General features: G+C 46.2%; 2 protein-coding genes across 2 annotated transcripts; both read right to left on the reverse strand.

The window, feature by feature from the left end:
* Positions 1-9,658: 9,658 nt before the first annotated feature.
* On the reverse strand, positions 9,659-10,339 carry LOC140222569 (uncharacterized). The gene is made up of 2 exons (XM_072293413.1): positions 9,959-10,339; positions 9,659-9,865 (listed from the first exon to the last, which is right to left on the reverse strand). Exons 1-2 carry the CDS (start codon positions 10,337-10,339, stop codon positions 9,659-9,661), a joined length of 588 nt encoding a protein of 195 aa, XP_072149514.1.
* A 4,872-nt stretch (positions 10,340-15,211) lies between these two features.
* LOC117851402 (protein VERNALIZATION 3) lies at positions 15,212-16,715 on the reverse strand. The gene is made up of 4 exons (XM_034733215.2): positions 16,392-16,715; positions 16,149-16,210; positions 15,949-15,989; positions 15,212-15,651 (listed from the first exon to the last, which is right to left on the reverse strand). Exons 1-4 carry the CDS (start codon positions 16,593-16,595, stop codon positions 15,425-15,427), a joined length of 534 nt encoding a protein of 177 aa, XP_034589106.1. The 5' UTR covers positions 16,596-16,715; the 3' UTR covers positions 15,212-15,424.
* Positions 16,716-19,136: the final 2,421 nt, after the last annotated feature.

Consider the following 19,136-nt stretch of genomic DNA (forward strand, 5'->3'; position numbering starts at 1 on the left):
ACAAGCCAGCAGCATCAGCCTTGTCCAACTCAGTAGCTGGGCCCAGGACCGCATTGTCAGGAGCCAACCGTGTGCCAGTCCGCAGCAGTGGCAACCCCAGCAACAACAACAGCCAGCAGATGAGGCCGCCCCAGCAGTCATTTGGTCGAGCCCGCGTCAACCACATCGGCGCGCAGGAGGCTCGCGACGCTCAGGGCGTGGTACTCGGTGAGTTCCTAGTCAGCTCAGTCTTGGCAACAGTACTTTTTGATTCTGGAGCATCACATTCCTTCATATCCTCAAGTTTTGTGGAGAAACATCATATACCTACAGTACTACTAAAGTTACCCCTATTAACCCGGACTCCTGGGGCCGACATTCAGTGTCGACTAGGCTGTTCTCGGGTAAGGATCAATTTAAATGGGGTAGAATTTCTAGCAGATCTAGTAGTACTTAAGTCTAAGGGGATAGATGTGATCCTTGGAATGGACTGGTTAAGCCTACATGACAGCCATATAGGGTGTGCTGATAAGGTAGTGCACCTGACAAATCAAGAGGGTGTGCAAGTGACCTGTCACACTAAGGGAAGTGGCCCAGACCCCATGGTGTTCAGCATGGAGACTAAGATCTTAGGAGAGGTCCCGGTAGTGAGTGAATACCCGGACGTCTTTCCTGAGGAATTACCTGGAATGCCCCCTGACCGAGACATAGAGTTCGTAATTGACCTTGTCCCCGGAACCTCCCCTATAGCCAAGAGGCCCTATAGAATGGCAGCCCCAGAGTTAGCCGAGCTGAAGAAACAGTTGGGAGAGTTGCAACAGAGTGGTTTTATCAGGCCCAGCTCATCCCCGTGGGGAGCCCCTGTGCTTTTTGTCAAGAAGAAAGACGGAAGTATGAGGATGTGCGTGGATTATCGCGCATTAAATGAGGTCACCATTAAGAACAAGTACCCCCTCCCTAGAATAGATGACTTGTTTGACCAACTAAAGGGAGCCAAGTATTTCTCCAAGATAAATCTGAGATCGGGGTATCATCAGCTCAAGATCAAGGAGAGCGACATCCCAAAGACCGCCTTTGTCACCCGCTATGGTCAATTTGAGTTTACAGTGATGTCCTTTGGATTGACCAATGCACCTGCTTACTTCATGAACCTCATGAACAAGGTGTTTATGGACGAATTAGATAAGTTTGTCGTAGTCTTTATCGACGACATACTTATCTATTCCAAGAGTGTTCAAGAACATGAACACCACTTACGGGTGGTCTTGGAAAAATTGAGAGCCCACCGACTCTATGCTAAATTCAGCAAGTGCGAATTTTGGCTTGAGAAAGTGGCATTCCTTGGTCATATCTTGACCGCGGAAGGAGTAGCAGTTGATCCTGAGAAGGTGGAAGCCGTCTCCAACTGGCAGCAGCCCACTAATGTGAGTGAAATCAGGAGTTTCCTGGGTTTAGCTGGATATTATCGGAGGTTTATTGAGGGATTCTCCAAGATAGCCCGGCCCATGACAGAGTTGCTTAGAAAGGACAAGAAGTTCACCTGGACCGAGTCATGTGAGCGGAGTTTCCAGGAGCTGAAGAGGAGATTGACCACAGCCCCAGTGCTGACCTTGCCAGATATCCAGCGAGACTTCGTCATCTACTGCGATGCATCTCGACAAGGATTAGGCTGTGTCCTCATGCAGGATGGGAAGGTCGTGGCATATGCTTCCCGACAGCTTAAGCCCCATGAGCAGAACTACCCAACCCATGACCTAGAATTTGCAGCCGTAGTGCATGCCCTCAAGATCTGGAGACATTATCTGATTGGGAATAAGTGTGAAATCTACACCGACCATAAGAGCCTAAAGTACATCTTTACCCAACCCGATCTGAACCTAAGGCAAAGAAGGTGGCTAGAGCTGGTGAAAGACTACAACCTGGAAATCCATTACCACCCCGGCAAAGCTAATGTTGTAGCTGATGCCCTAAGCCGAAAGTCCTATGGACAGCCCGGACCCGAGAATGCCCGTCTACGAGAGGAAGTGGCCCGGTTGAATGTGCATATCATTCCCCAGAATACTAGCCGTAGGCTAAGTGTCCAGCCCACATTGGAGGATAAAATCCGAGAAGCCCAGAATTTAGACCAAGATCTAGTAAAAATCCGCAAGCAGACCGGAGAAAATAAAGCCCCGGATTTCAGGGTAGATGACACGGGAACCTTGTGGTATAAAAACAGAATTTGTGTCCCTAAGGACGGAGAATTCCGGCAGACCATCATGGATGAAGCCCATAACTCAGCATACTCCATTCACCCCGGATCCACTAAGATGTACATGGACCTAAAACAGAAATACTGGTGGAACGGGATGAAGGCAGACATAGCTCAGTTCGTCGCCCGGTGCAATACCTGCCAAAGAGTCAAGGCCGAGCACCAGAAGCCAGCCGGCTTGCTACAACCCTTGCCTATCCCAGTTTGGAAGTGGGATGAGATTGGCATGGATTTTGTGGTAGGCTTGCCCAGAACCCAGAAAGGAAATGACTCCATATGGGTAATAGTGGACCGACTCACCAAGGTTGCTCACTATCTGCCCGTACGGACCACCTACGGTGGGGAAAAACTGGCTCGACTCTACGTCGACAACATAGTGAAGTTGCATGGTGTGCCCAGCCGAATCGTCTCAGATAGAGGAACTCAGTTCACCTCTAGGTTTTGGAGGAGCTTACACAAAGCCATGGGTACCAAACTGGATTTTAGTTCAGCCTATCACCCCCAGACCGATGGTCAAACCGAACGGGTAAATCAGATCATGGAAGATATGTTAAGAGCGTGTGTCCTCACCTATGGAAAGGATTGGGAACAGAGTCTACCCTATGCAGAATTCTCATACAACAATAGTTACCAAGCCAGTCTAGGCATGTCACCATTTGAAGCCCTTTATGGTAGAAAGTGTCGGACCCCTTTGATGTGGTCAGAAGTCGGAGAGTGTTCCCTGGTCGGACCAGCTTTTATCAAGGAAGCAGAGGACCGTGTAGCAGAAATCCGAGAGAAGTTAAAAGCTGCACAGTCCAGACAGAAGAGCTACTCTGACAAAAGAAGACGAGAATTGTGCTTCAGTGAGGGAGATTTTGTCTACCTCAAGGTATCCCCGATTCGGGGTACGCGAAGGTTTCAGGTGCAAGGAAAGCTAGCCCCTCGGTATATTGGGCCATACCAGGTGTTAAAGAGAGTTGGAGCCGTAGCATACCGTATCCAACTGCCCGAAGAAATGTCGGATATACACCCGGTATTCCATGTCTCCCAACTAAGAAAATGCTTGAGGGTACCGGAGGAACAAGTACCGGTGGAAACAATAGACCTACAAAAGGACCTTCGGTATCAAGAAGTACCTGTCAATATTTTGGACACTGTCACCAAAAGGACAAGGAATACAACAGTCCGGATCTGCAGAGTACAGTGGAGCAGGCATGGCGAAGAAGAGGCCACGTGGGAACGCGAGGACGCGTTAAAGAAGGAATTTCCCCATCTCTTCAGGACTCAGTCGAATCTCGAGGACGAGATTCAATCTAAGTGGGGTAGGTTTGTAACGCCCACGAAAATCACTAACAAAAATCACCCGTTAAAAACCGTCTTTAAAATCTTTTACCGCTGAGGTCCCGGAAATCGGAACCCTTCCCGGCAATCTCGCCGTCCCGGTACACATGCCGACCCCCACCTATCTTTTTATCTGTGCCCGCGAATCTCGCCGCGTGCCGGTGTCAGACGCCGTGCGCGTGCTCCGACCGCGTGCCGCGAGTGCCGCCGGCCTCCTCCTTTTTCCTTCTCTTCTTCTTCCCCTTTTCTCCTTTTTCTTTTTCTTTCTTCTTTCTTCCCCCTTCTCCTTTCTTCTTCCTCCCTCCTTCTCTCTCCTCCTTCTTCTTCCTGGCACCCGGACCGGCCCCAACTCATTTACTACCCGGCGCCCCTCCCTCCTGGAGCCACGCCGCCCGGCCACCTTGGGCCCGCCGGCCACTCCGCACGGCGCCTGGCGCCCGACCCCGCCCGCGCCTGAACCCGGCCGCGCCCACGACAGGCGCGTCGCGCCGGTCCGCCCGGCCCTGCCGGCGCGCCTGGCGCCACGCCGCCTGGCCGCCTTGGCCCGCGCCCGGGGGGGGGGGGGGGCACGTGCCGCCGCCCGGCGCCACTCCCCGGCCGGCCCGCCCGGCCCCTACCCCGCCGTACGCCGCCGCCACTCCGCCCGGCGCCTGGCGCCACGCCGCGCCCCGACCCGCACGCCACCGCCGGCGCCCTCCCCGCCGCCTATAAAAAGCCGCCCGGCCTCCCCACTCTCCACCCACCAGCACCCCCACCGCACCCACTACGAGCCGCCGCCGCCGCCGTGCGCCACCGCCGCCGCCGTGAGCCCCGCCGCCGCCTTCCTTCGCCCAAAGACCGGCGCCCGGTCCACCCCTCCCCAAGGTGAGGGGCAAAACGGGGCCCCCTCCTCTTCCTCCACCACCCGCCGCCCCCGGCTCGCCGCCGGCGACGCCCGGCCGGCCGGCCGCCGGCCACTCTCTCCCTCCCTCTCTCTTCCTCTGTTTCCTGGAAGAAGAAGGAGCCAAAACTCCAAGAATTCCGATCTAACCCCCAAGTTTCCCCAAATTACACATAAGCCCCTCCACTTCCGAAAGAAATTACAAATAGGTCCCTGGTTTATTAAAAATCAGCCCTAAACCTCCATTTAAGCCCCTAATCAATGATTAACCCGTCATTTCATGCGCCAAACTCCCTCCAATTAATCCCAAATTTTACCACGTCACCCTCCAGAATACTTTCGCCGATCCATATCCAAATTTCCCAAAAATAATCCCTCTACCTATTTTCCGTTCGCGTTTCCTGTTCGGAGCTCACGGTTAAAAATCGTTTTCTCTTTTATTTATTCGTGTGCCTGTTTGTGTGTGCCGTAGATCGCGGATTGCCCGAGGAGGAGCCCGAGGAAGAGTTTGACCGCGAGCCCGAGCCCGAGGACCAGTACCGCGAGCCGGAACCCCCGGAAGGCTTTGAAGACGGCAAGTCCAATCTCACCCTTTGATGCATATTTATTACCCAATTTTTCAAACACAACCTATTGGCCTGTTTTACAAAGTGCATATTATTTCATCGCAGGACATGGTTGGATAGCCACCCCTTGATTGTTACAAACATTCCTTGTTATCCTACGCTTATCTCTAAATATGACTTGCTCTGTTTAGATGATAACCACTGCTAGAACGCTTAGGAATTTGTTACTCAACTGCAATCATTATTACAATGGTGTATTCGGAAAATAAATGTGTGTGTGTGTTCCAAGTAAGAGAAATGGCTTTTGGGTTCGGGGAAAGGGGATGTGTAGACGGGATGGATGGGTGTTCCTTGTGTGGGATGCCCAGTTGTTGTGCTCGTACCTTGGTGGTTGGGCAATGTTGGGAGATATCCATCCGGTCGTAATTAAGGACCGAGTTAATGTGTCATCTTGCCTAATTCCACTATCGTGCAACCACTCGACCGTTGTATGGGCAACGGCTTAGCATAAACCCCACTAGCTGGATGGTTAGTCCTCAGGAGTGCTGGTGAGCAACGGGAACCCACGGAAAAGGATTAAGATCTTGGTGACTTGAGTCCCGGTTACGGTCTCCTGAATGAGCCGTGGACCCCTTGGGTGTTCCGTGAGAACTAGCCAGTCTTAGCTAAGGTGGGTAATGGCTTTTTTAGGATCCGTACCGTCACTAAGGTGATCGCGCTACGGTACCCTACTTGTGGGAAAAGTGTACACCCTCTGCAGAGTGAAAACCTATCCGGGTAGCCGTGTCCACGGCATTGGAAGAATTACGGCTTGGTCACATAACTAGTGTTTGGGCAAGGATGTCATGAGTGTGTGTGTGTGTGTGTGTGGAATTTCAGAAGAGTCCGGCAGTTGTGCCGTGCGCTATGACGGACGGGGAGTCCGATAGCGATAAAAGTTGGATCCTTTGTGTAGGATTAACCCCACCCAGTATTTCGGGTATTAAAGGCAACTTTACAAAAATCCTTTCGAAAACGATCCCCTGCATGTGTTAAAAATTAGCTTTTCCGCAAAATAAACCCTAGCCTATCCTGGTTATACTTGTGCATAATCTTGCTTGTATCCCCTCCGTGGATGGGGTTGGACTTGTTGAGTACGTTAGTACTCACCCTTGCTTCATTGCTACAGAGGAAGACCCTGAGTTCGTCGCAGAAGACCTCGAGTAGAGGTTGTGTCCGCACCCGACGCTGCCTGTGGTGTTGCCCTGCCCAAGATGCTGCTGCTGCCGTGTAGTCCCGAGTGCTGTCTTTTGGCAGTCGCTTGGTTAGCCGCCGTTATCTATTTACTGTTTATCGCTGCGTGGCTTTCACGCCCACTCCCTTGGGAGTTGTACGGTAACTGAATTATCTGTCGAATAAATGTGTTATCAGCCTCCTGGGACTGATATTTGTATCACATTTAGTCTCTACTTATGTGGGGACGCTTCATAAACCCACCCAGTGCACAAGTACTTGAGACACTGAAGATGATCCTTGATGCACCAGACGATGATCAAGAAGAGCAACCGAAGTTACCTATTCTGGTGAACTTCCCGGCAGAGTAGGCAATTCATGACTAACTATTGCTGATGATGGAATGTGCCATTTGAGTTGAGACACATGGACAACAGGGTGAATTCTACAATCTTCAAGGAGCTCCAGCTTATAAGCTACCTGACCAATGCGTTGCAGCACTTTGAAGGGCCCGTAAAACTTGAAAGACAGCTTCTGATTGGTTTTGGAAGCCACTAAAGTTTGAATGTATGGTTGAAGCTTAAGATACACCAAATCAGCAACTTGAAATTCTCTCTTAGTTGTTCTTATCTTCCTGAGCTTTCATCCTCTGCCGTGCCCTGAGAAGTTGCTGTTGAATCAGTTTTGTCAGTAAATTTCGTTCTGTCAACCACTCCTCCAATTCAGGAACTGAGCAAGCATTCAAATTAGTTATGCCAAAGTGCCGTGGTGGATGGCCATAAAGAACTTCAAAAGGTGTATGGCCCAAAGTTGAATGAAATGATGTATCATACTAATATTTTGCCAATAACAACCATTTACTCCATTGCCTCGGGCAGGAATGGATAGAACATTGTAAGAGTGCTTCAAGACATTGATTTAACCTTTCAGTTGACCATCAGTCTGTGGATGATATGAGGAGCTCGTCAACAATTGGGTGTCAGAGATTTTGAAAAGTTCTTACCACACATTACTAGTGAAGATTCTATCTCTGTCAAAAATAATGGCCTCTGGCAATCCATGTAATTTGTAAATATTGCTCACGTACAACTGAGCTACTTGTAAAGCTGTGAAAGGATGAGATAATGCCACAAAATGAGCATACTTGGTGAACTTGTCTACTATTACCATAATAGCATTCATTCTGTTAGAGGAAGGCAGGCCCTCTATGAAATCCATACTAACCACAATCCAAGGTGTAGAAGGCACAGAAAGGGGTTGTAATAGACCTGGTGGCTTCACATGCTTAGCTTTAGCCTGTTGACAAACTGACCACCCCTTAATGTAATCTCTAATTGTGTCCTTCATCTTTGGCCAGAAAAATAAAGTTTTGATTCTATGATAAGTGCCATGAAATCCAGAATGACCACCAATGCCACTGCTGTGTAGAGCTTGCAACACATGCTGTTGAGCAACTTGTTATTACCAATCCACACCCTGCCTTTATACCTGATAATTCCATCCACAATAGTGTAACCTTTAGAATCAGTGCCAGAGATAGCTAACTTAGTCAAGTTTTGTTTTGCAGCTGCATCCTCTTCTAACCTTGTAAAAGCTTTTCAACCCATGCTAGTGTGCAATAAAAAATTGCCAAAATTATCTCTGTGACAGGACATCTTGAGAGAGTATCAGCTGCTGCATTATTGATACCCTTTTTGTAAACAATCTTGAATTGTAAATCCATCATTTTTAGTAAAGCTTTGTACTATAATTTTGTGTGTATCCTTTGGTCAGTCAAGTAAAGGAGACTCTTATGATCAGTTCTAATAGTGAACTCCTTGTCCTGCAAATAATGTCTCCATTTCTCCACTACTATGAGGATTGTCATGCATTCCTTTTCATAAGTTGACATTCCCTAGTTCTTTGGACATAGTGGTTTGCTTAAGTAAGCAACAGGATGATCATCTTGCATGAGCACAACACCCAATCCTTGATCACTTGCATCAGTTTTCAGAATAAATTGTTTGCTAAAGTTTGATATGGCTAGAACTGGTGCTTCTACTAATGTTTGCTTGAGCAACTGAAAAGCCTGATAAATTTTCTCTAATATCCAGTTAAACCCAGAAAACCCCTCAACTCCTTGAGATTTGTAGGTGTTGGCCACTGTTGAACAACCACAATTTTAGAAGGTTATGTGGAAACACCCTCAATTGAAATGCAATGCTCCAAATATTCTATCTATTGCTTGGCAAAATAACACTTGGACAATTTAATCAGAAACTGATGATCTTGAATAATATCCAACACTTGCTTCAACAATTGCACATGTTCACCAAATGTGGCTAAGTAGATCAAAATATCATCCATGAAAACCAACACTCCTTTTCTCAATAGGGGATCAAAAATTGATTCATAGTACTCTAGAATGTAGCTGGTGCATTTGTAAGGCCAAAAGGCATGACCAAAAATTCATGAAGGCCACTGTGAGTTCTAAAAGCAGTCTTGTGCTCATCACCGTTGACAATCCTAATTTGATGGTAGCCAGACCTGAAGTCTAACTTGGAAAACCATTGAGATCCAACCAATTCATCTAATAGCTCATCTACTACTGGAAGTGGATGCTTATTCTTGATAGAATTTGAGTTAAGATGTCTATAATCAACACAAAATCGCCATGTTTCATCCTTTTTCCTTACTAACAAAATAGGGGATGCATAAGGACTAGTGCTTGACCTAATTGTTCCATTCCTTAACATCTTAGTTAACTGTTTCTCAATTTCAGACTTCTGAGCAGGTGCATACCTGTAGGGTCTGACATTGACTGGCTGGTCTCCAGGAATTAAATCAATATAGTGATCATATTATATTTCAGGAGGTAATGTTGTAGGCTCTTTGAATAAATGTTTGTACTCCAGTAACAACTGTTGTATTTTAGGGTGAACAGAAATCTTGTCATGATCTGTGACTGAGTGAAGCATCCCCAATTCTTCTTTCAACTGAAACTTGGAAACCTGGGGAAGCATCTGCACACAATGAGTGACAACTTTCCTTCTCAAGAGACCCTTCACTTTTCTAGCACTAACGCTGTGCATTTTGTCACTTCAGATTGAACCCCTTTCAAAGTAATCCTCTTGCCTTTATAAGTGAATTTCATAATTTTCTTCCTCCAATGCACCCACATGGGACTACATTCCTCCAACCAATCCTCTCCAACTATCATATCATAGCACTTCAGGGGTAAAATACCAATATCTGACAAGAATGTGTGCTTTTGAGTGGCCCACTGTAAATTGGGAATTTTCTTAGTACAAGTCATGGGACTGCCATCAACTGCCACAAAATAAGCTATTGCACAATCATGTGTTTGGTACTTCAATTGGTCAGCCAAGCTTTCACTAATGAAGGAACCCACACTGCCTGAATCAACAAGGATCAATACCTCATGATTTCCTATTGTGCCTTGCAACCTCATAGTTCTTCTCTTTGAAGACACTTGAGATTTATTGTCTCCAATTGCCATGACAACATCATTCTCTTGTTCATCATCACTTGGACAACTATCACAGATGCTCCAGAGCATCCCAACAATTCTTCAATCACATATAATGGTACTTGTGGAGGAAGCTTGTGGTTGTGGCCCCATTTCTTCCCACATTTATAACATAACCCATTCTTCTATCTAAATGCCATCAGAAACTTAACCTTGTTATTAGGGTCACCTTTGTCAACCTTAGACTTGCTTGGCCCAACTTTCTCAGATCCACCTACCTTGTTTTTATCTATCCCAAAAGATGGCTTGAAAGTTTGTTTCTGAAGATCCTTTGCCACCCCTCTTCCTTTGCTTGCAGCTAGTTCATCCTCTTGCAACAATGCTAAAGAAGATACTGTCAACACATCTTTTGGCCTATGCAAAGAAATCACTGCTCTGATTTCTTCTTTGAGATCACCTAGAAATCTGGTCACAAAATATGTGTCATCATTGGCAGTATTGTACAGCAGGATGCCACGTGAAAGTTCCTCAAACTTCTCCAGGTACTCTGAAACAGAACCAGACTGGCGAAGGGAATCAAGACGACGAAGCTGCACTTGGTACTGATCTCTGTCGAACTTGTCAAAAACAGCATCACAGAACGTCTCCCAATCCAACATCCTGCCTCTGCGCTCAAATGTTTGAAGCCACGCCACCGTAGTGTGGCGGAACCGCCCAACTTAAACTGGTTTAAATGCGCCTAATTGCTGCCGACGCAGTAATTATGCGAAACACACTTAAAACAGTATAAGTCCGGTTGTCTGTCGGGTGTCCCTAGGACTCCTCAAAACATCCACGTTGTGTCTCATAGCCATACATCAGGATAGTATCCGCGATGGGATAGCATCAACGAATATTACATTTTTACATACATATAAAAGGTACGAGTTATTACAGAACTTAGATTGAAGCAAACTTAACAGTGCAGTGTTAGACGGAGTTCTAAGACTTAAAACATAAACGGTTCAGGAGGAGATGAGCATTTAAAAACTTCTTCTTAAGGGTATTGTGAGACTCATAACAGTACCCTAGGGCTTCAGGGTTTCCTCCTCGGTAGACTCCTGCGGTGCTTCTGAAAGATAGCCACAAGGGATAACCCTGAGTACGGGGTACTCAGCAAGTCTTACCCGACTAACCAATATAATAGCTTTCTTTGGAAGTATATGATAGCTTTTTGGTGTACTTGGCTGATACAACTTTTGCCGAAAAGCTTACTAGAAGTGATGCCTTAGTTTTATCTTTTATTCGGGTTAAGTTATTACCTAACCATTCTAAATGATGAGAAAAGAGTAAATACAACAATAAGGTATTTAAGCCATACATCATTCATTTGTCAGAAAGGTATATCATTCATGAATTTACACTACGATGCTCAACAGTGATCAAGTGCATTCGTGACCGAGAATTGCGGCGATCCGGATCCATTTACATCCTGCAGGAGAGTACCCTGATCACCAGCTTTATACGACTGTCCAGGTCGTACATAGCAACCTTTTGATTAGCAAAATCAATGATTGGGAATAAGACTACCCGGACCCAGGGACGCACCCCCACATGGGACCCCACGTCTGGCCCGATCACCATGTGAGTTTCAGGCTACGCCCCTGCCAATCTCCAGCACGTCAAGCGCGGGTACAAAGTATTCCCGATCAGAGAGTTTACTAACCTACTGGGCTTTACTGGTCCCATACCCAGTAAGTGATCAGATGCTTATCACTTGATCAAAGGTTAAGACAACGAATCGGACCTTAACCAAATTAATCTTGCAGACAGAACTACATCTCTAGCTTCTGTCTGCTTCTCATTTTCCAAGTTACCTTTCCATAAGTAACATGCATGACTTAAAAGTTTTCCTTAAGGTTGGTAAACCAAGTATGTAAGCGACTAAGCAATTCTAGACTTGGGTTATCTACTAAAGGTTTAAACAAGTGGCAAAGATGTCCTTAAAAACAAGGCATGATCATACACAAGAAATAGGTTTCAAGCAACTCCTAGACTTAGTGCATACATATAGCAAATAACCGATAATTGGACACATGAAATAATAACTCCAAAATAGATAGGTATAAATGCACCGGGGCTTGCCTTGTTCACTTAAAAAGTTAGTATTGTCCGACGGGTTGGCTTCACAGGGGACTAATTCAAAGACTTCTTCGAACTCCGAAGATCCTTCTGAAAATTCCAAATAATTTCCTTCTGGTGCTTCGGGATCTATAGCACAACACATGCAGGGGTTAGGAATGCAAATTTTTGAATAAAAGACTATACAACTTTCCTTCATGATAAAGTTGCAAGCCAACAAGGACTATACAATTTATCATGATAAAGTTGCAAGTCAACACACAAAAACCCAAAAAGATTAGCTCACAATTTTATTTTCTTACTTAACCCTACTTAAGGCTTTTCTTTTATTTTTAGAAAAGGTTATAATTATTTTCTAACTTGAAAACCTAATTTCCTATGAGTTAAGAATAATTTGTGATTAAGAAAATGTTATCCCATATTTTATACATTTTATAAAGATTAAGTATTTATTTAATTACCTTAAAAGAAAGGCATTAAATAAATACCCAAATTTTTATTATTTTTCTAGGGTGTAAAAATTTTAATGCATAAAGGAAAATAAAATAAGCCTAACAAAATTGGTTTCACTAATTTTGGACACTCCTAGAAATTTCTGTGATTTAAATGGTGAAATTCGGTTTTAAACTAATTATTCTATAAAGGAAATCTAATTTTTCCGAAAACACCCCCGGGCAACTTTTCTTACGCGGCTCAACTCTACCCTCTCTCACACGCGCTGGGCCCGCGGCGCGGACCCATTTCTTCTCCTGTTCCACTTACCCGCCGGCCTTTCTCTTCCCCGGACGGGCCTCTTGGGCCATTTTCTTTTTCCTCGGTCCACTACCGGCCCAACGGCCCTCTTTTCTTTTTCTTCTTTCTTTCGCGAGCGCGGCCTGCCTCCTACTGGGCCTCCGAAACGCCGGCCCACAGACGCCCGCGCCCCCGGCCTTCTTCTCCTCCTCTCCTTTCCCACTGACGCGCGGGCCCAAGGCTCCAGGCGCTTCTTCCTCCTCCCACCAAAACGCGCGCGCGTGACAGGGGACGGTGCGACTCGCCGGCCGGCACCCTACCGGCGGCGAAACTAGGTCAGGACAGCACATTCGTGCCTTCACACACCTGCGCGCGGCAACAGCTCCTCGGGAGATGGCCGGAGCCATTCCCTCCACGGCGACGGGCGGCGGCACCTACGACCGGTCGCAGCTACGCACGACAACGGCGCAAACTACTCTAACGACTACGGCTACACCATCCTAGCATCCTAAGGACCTGCCTAAGACTACTCAAGAAGGAAGGGAACCAGCGCAAGGTGGTGCTCACCGTGAGCGGGAGGCGCGGCGACGGCGGACAGAATCGGCGGCGGGTTAAGGCGTGCCGGCGAAGAAGCTGGGCAACAAGCTGCTAGGGTTGCTGGTGGGGTGTGGGCGGAGGTGTGGACGAAGGGAATCGACGGGAGCTGCGGTGTGGCGGTGGAATTTTACCCGGCGGCGGTGGCTTGGACAGAGGCGCTGGCGGCGGTAAAAAGAGCGACGGTAAAACGGCGGCGCGGGAGCGGTAGATATACGAACGGTTTACCGCACGCATGGGCGACACCGTGGCCTACTCGTAGGCTTGCGTGGTGAGGAGGTGGCTTAGCCGTCGCGCTGGCGAGCGACCGAGAGCGGCGGCGGCGACACGTCGAGCTCGCTCTGTCATCGCTCCCCTTTCTTATCTCTGGCGCCCGTAACTTCAGATTCAAATTGCGGTTGATTTTCAATCCGACGGTCCCCAGGTGTCTTAACCGAAGTTGTAGATAAACTTGAATCCTCCAATTTTTATTTTGGCTCTACCCCGAGATAAACATCCGAGCACAGTGTAATTTGGATTTCTTTCTCGGCTTCAACTGAATTTTGCTGAACTTCAAGTTCAGTTCGTCAGTTAACTGATAGTGTCACTTACCTCACTTTGTGATTGAGTTCAGTGATCCAAATCTTCCTTTTTCAGTCCAACTCTTTCCCATTCGTGTTCTACCATCTCCAAAGTTTCCATTTTGCTCAAGAACACCTACTCCTCTTGACCTACATTGCTCTGAAATCCATTTCAAAGTTGGCCACACACTGCTGTTTCAGACTTAGTCGTTTTCAGTAAGACAGTCACCTGTGATAATGTGCTGACTTTGAGCTTGGATTTGAATTCATTTCCTTCACTGTTCCTGGCCAACAACATCCAATTCTAGTAGTCCAAAGTCCATACTTTGATATGGTGTAGTTGTTCTGATTCACTTATTTGAAAAATTCATTAGAAATCAATTTTGAAAACAGACTGTGCTGCTGTTTTTCTGAATTCCTATTTTCGGACGGTGAACAGTGATTTCAGTTTTCTATTTCCTTTCTTTGATTCTTTTGAGTATTTAGGATCAAATCTTGTTCCAATTTTTTTTTGATCCTTAAGTTCTAGTCACTCTTACACTTCTATTCCATATTTTTGCCGAATTTTTCTGAATTTCAAATTCAAAATTCGAATTTCAGCCAAATTTGACCCGAATTTGATTTTCGGCCAATTTCTTTTTCTTTTCTTCTCGAATTGCTTCCAATTCTTCAAAGTCACTTTGATGACTAAAATGGCAAGTGTTACACGCAGTACCCTTGAAATTTTTTTTGCCATGAACCTTATCTTCAGGTGAGGACTCACCGTATACACCTTGAAATACATCTCACATCGATCATGCCAGAGCCTTGGGTTATCACCGTCAAACCTAGGAAACTGAAGTTTGGGCAGGGGAACCTGTCTGGTCCCAAACTCACGATTCCCGGTTTGCGTGTCAAATTGAAGGTAAGAGGGATCAGGGAACGTACTCGTGTCCGGACGTGGCGGATGAGATCCGAGGATCCCTCCGCCAGCATCCCGGTTGTTCATGTCGTTTCGGTGCCCGCTGGGCTACTCCGGGGTCAACGCGGGGGAGCGCGCTGCCTGTGGTGGAGCTATGTTGAGGTCTAAAGGATTGATCCAACTTGGCAGTGGCGGAGGCGGTTGTCGCGGAACTGGCGGCGGCGCTGACTCCAGTCGATGCAGACGCGTCGCCGCTTCCTCCGTCTTATTCAACAATGTTCCCAGGGAGCTATCCATCGTGGACTGCCAAGCCTCGAGGCCACTGGTCTTATCCAAGGACTGCTGCATCATCAACTCGAATCCCTCGAACTTCCTCGCGAGATCCTCTAGAGTGGTCGTCATTTGCATCTGGATCTTCGTTGGCTTTCGGGACGGCGCCAGATCTCGCGGATTGGATTGCGCGAAAAAATTTTGTGGAATCTGTGGTGGACTAGGCTCTGATACCAATTGTTACGATCTTGCTATGCTCAACCGCAACTGAGTGGAACAATCAGAAGAACTAGAGGAAAAACAGACATGCGAAAGGTAGAAGAAGGAAGAACAGACGAGTGAGAATGAGCGAGTGGTAAAATGTTCTGTTATTTCTCGTTGCCGATCTTAACAGAATGACCCGGCTTATATTCAGTTACAAGGTTTTTGACCTAATGTTTACCGGCACAACCACACGGCTCGCATACGGCCCGCACGCATATAACAGCCCAATAATTGGCCCAAAATACTAATCACTCGGCTTCAACCTCTTGAGCTTATCAGGGCCATAACAAAGCAGCTTGCAGTTAGTGGTGTGTGGAGTCGTCGGAGCCGGCCTCGCGCTGGCAGTTGAAGTAGACGGCGGCGACGGTTGGGCCGAGGTTGTAGAGCTCGGCGAAGTCCCTGGTGTTGAAGTTCTGGCGCGATCCGGGGGTGTACACCGTCTGCCGGCCCAGCTGCTGGAACAGCACGAACACGAAGCGGTGCATCCCCATGGTCGGCCGAGGGTTCTCGTAGCACATCACCTCTTGCCCTGCGCTCATCATCACCAGAGCCATGCATGCATATCGATCACATACACAATCGTTATCAGTACTACTTGTACATGTGTAATAATGTTTTGAACTAATTAATTAACCTTAATTATGTGTGTGTAATTTATCTCCTTCTATGTAGCCGATCGACAAGTTTAAATAATGCCTGTGCAGATACGTGTTGTGTGATTGTGTCGTGTGGGTTTGATTTTCTTTTTCCCCGTAGTAAAAAGCTAAGCTTGTCTGGTGGACAGAGGGTAGCAGAGACAGATTAAGACAGGGAGCTGATGGCTCACCAAACGTTGCCCCGGTAGTTGCTGGAATATCAGTGACCAGCCTGCAGCATGAGAAGACAAGAGAGTGGATCAATCCGTATACCGTCATCATTATCATGACAAGATGTACATGCACTAGCTCTAAGCCTCTATACAATGGTCTAGCATATACACTACAGAGTCTGAGAGAAGAATAATCATCTGAATAAAGTTTTCATTACCAGTGCAAATACTCCCTCAGGTTGGGGTCATTTGGGCTAGGAGCATCCGGATCAATCATCACCTATGAATCAAGGAGCAACACAAAAATTAATTAAGTCATATACGAAGTCATTTTGTTTCTTTTTCATTCAGCTAGGCACGTACGAAATTAATCACTAATAATAAGATATACATAGAAGTAATTAATGGTTAATAATGGTTATGTGTATGCTGCGACGACGACGACGACTTCAAAGACGTACGAGGGTGTAGAATGTCCTCATGTCGGGCCCGCCGACCTCGACCCTGGGCTGGTGCGAGACCATGGACGGCTTGAGCTCGCAGCCGTTGGCGATGGTCCTGGCGCCGAAGCTGACCTTGAGCTTGGTGGTCTGGGTGAAGGGGTCCAGCACGTCGCCCACAACCCTACCAACGACCAACGGGTCCCTGTCCCTGCCGCCGGCCATCTCGTCGCAACTTGCTCGCACGAACAGGGGTGTTTTTGTACTTGGCTGAGACCTGCAGCAGCAGCAGCAGAGCTTCTTCTACCTGTAGCCTTGCTTGGCCTACTGGTTATTTCCATGCTCGTGTCCTGGCCACTTTATATAGGACTCCGTCATCGATCGATGCGCTCACTGTGCTTGTGCATGCTCGAGTTCATGCGTTTGCTTTTTTTTCTGATTCTCAAGGCATTTATTTTTTCTTTGGAAAATAGATTCTCTGTGCATTATGCAAAGCAGGTTGCGTCTTGCCTAATCTGATTCTCCATGCATTTGTCAAGGTCAAGCCTCACTGAAAGGTGGGACAAAAAGGAAAGGAATTGGAGGCTCGTGCAACCAAAATGCAGTGCAGGCAGCTGTCTTGAAAAAATAGTGGCAACAAGAAAGTGTTGAATGGAAAACTAATGGTTGATGTGAAGCGTATGAATATGTGCTTCAACGTGGAACCCCGGAAGTGGTAACTTTACTCAATAACAACAGAATCGGAGCATCTGTTTTGGTTGATGGACACCTTTGCAACCTCGAGTTAGACAAGTTAATCTTTCTGTTGTCATGTCATTTAGTTGTGATGTGTTGTATAAAACTTTGCCGGGACACATCAACTGGCATCCAGTTTCTTTGAGATCAAAGTGCGCTGTTAGTAGTAATTTCTTACGGATGCATATGCATCTTCTTTAGTTCAGGGCCCTGGACAAACAAAAGAAAGCTGGCAGATTTTGTGGATTCAAAGTTCAATGTGCAGGCCACGCGCACTTCTTGAGCCTCCAGCACAACCAACTCCTCCTTCTAGCTCACACCACCAAACAAAGAGATGCTTGGCCAATGTTTAGATCCTGCTCTCTTGGAATGAGCCGCACGTGCATCACCACAGCCGCAAGAGGTAAGCCTGTTGGTTTGAGTTTTCTGGCACAACGAACTTCTTATTCAGATTTCAAAAAACTAGAAGGCTAGAAAAACTGAGTTTATATAAAAATTAAAATTTGAAAGTTCAGTTTTGTGAGCTTTTCGTCATTTTTTGAGTTCAGAAAGCTAAACAACAAAAAGCTAGCATCAACTTTTCAAAAAAGCTCAAAAGATGCAGCTCAAATACTAGTTTGGTCTGCTAAATTTTAGTTGGCTAGATTTAGCTGCTATGGAACCAAACTTGACCTAAATAAATGTTAGTTAGCTAAAATGTTTTTTAGCTGACTGAACCTAGCTAAATTGATAAAATACCGAATTATCTCTCCACATTTCTTATCAAAAAGATTGATAAGAGGTGGGACGGAGGGGTAGGATAGATAAATATCTCTTCAATAATCATTTAGCTGCTGGATCTAAACACCTCTAGCTAAAATTTAACTAGCTAAAAAAGTACTAAAGTTTAGCTAAACAGGACCTTAGTGGCAGTATAGTATGGGCAAGAGATGTGCGATACAAGCTAGTTTGGATCCACCAGCTAATATTAGATGGCTAAATTTAGCTGCTATAGATCCAAACATAATGAATGCTATCATGGTAATAGTGGACAAGTTCACCAACTATGCTCATTTTATGGTATTATCTGATCCTTTCACAGCTTTACAAGTAGCTCAGTTGTACATGAGCAATATTTACAAATTACATGGATTGCCAGAGGCCATTATTTTTTACAGAGATAGAATCTTCACTAGTGATGTGTGGCAAGAACTTTTCAAAATGTCTGACAACCAATTGTTGATGAGCTCCTTATATCATCCCCAAACTGATGGTCAAACTGAAAGGTTAAATCAATGTCTTGAAGCATTCTTAAGGTGTTCTGTCCATTCCTGCCTGAGGTAATGGAGTATATGGTTGTCATTGGCAGAATATTGGTATAATACATCATTTTATTCAGCTTTGGACCATACACCTTTTGAAGTTCTTTATGGCCATCCACCACAACACTTTGGCATAACTAATTTGAATGCTTGCTCAGTTCCTGAATTGGAGGAGTGGTTGACGAAACGAAATTTACTGACAAAACTGATTGAGCAGCAACTTCTCAGGGCACGGCAAAGGATGAAAGCTTAGGCAGATAAGAACAGAACTGAGAGATAATTTCAAGTTCTGATTTGGTGTATCTTAAACTTCAACCATACATTCAAACTTTAGTGGCTTCCAAAACCAATCAGAAGCTGTCTTTCAAGTTTTATGGGCCCTTTAAAGTGCTGCAACGCATTGGTCAGGTAGCTTATAAGCTGGAGCTCCCTGAAAATTGTAGAATTCACCCTGTTGTCCATGTGTCTCAGCTAAAATGGCACATTCCATCATCAGCAACAGTTAGTCATGAATTGCCTACTCTGCCGGCAAGTTCACCAGAACAGGTAACTCCGGTTGCTCTTCTTGATCATCGTCTGGTGCATCAAGGATCATCTTCATAGTCTCAAGTACTTGTGCTCTAGGCGGGTTTACCAGCTTCACTTGCCACTTGGGACAAAATCACTGATTTGCAGCATAGCTTCCCTGATGCTCCAGCTTGGGGGCAAGCTGGACTTCAAGGAGGGGGCA

The sequence above is a fragment of the Setaria viridis genome, chromosome 4 (assembly GCF_005286985.2).
Source record: "Setaria viridis chromosome 4, Setaria_viridis_v4.0, whole genome shotgun sequence".
NCBI classification, from domain to species: Eukaryota; Viridiplantae; Streptophyta; class Magnoliopsida; order Poales; family Poaceae; genus Setaria; species Setaria viridis.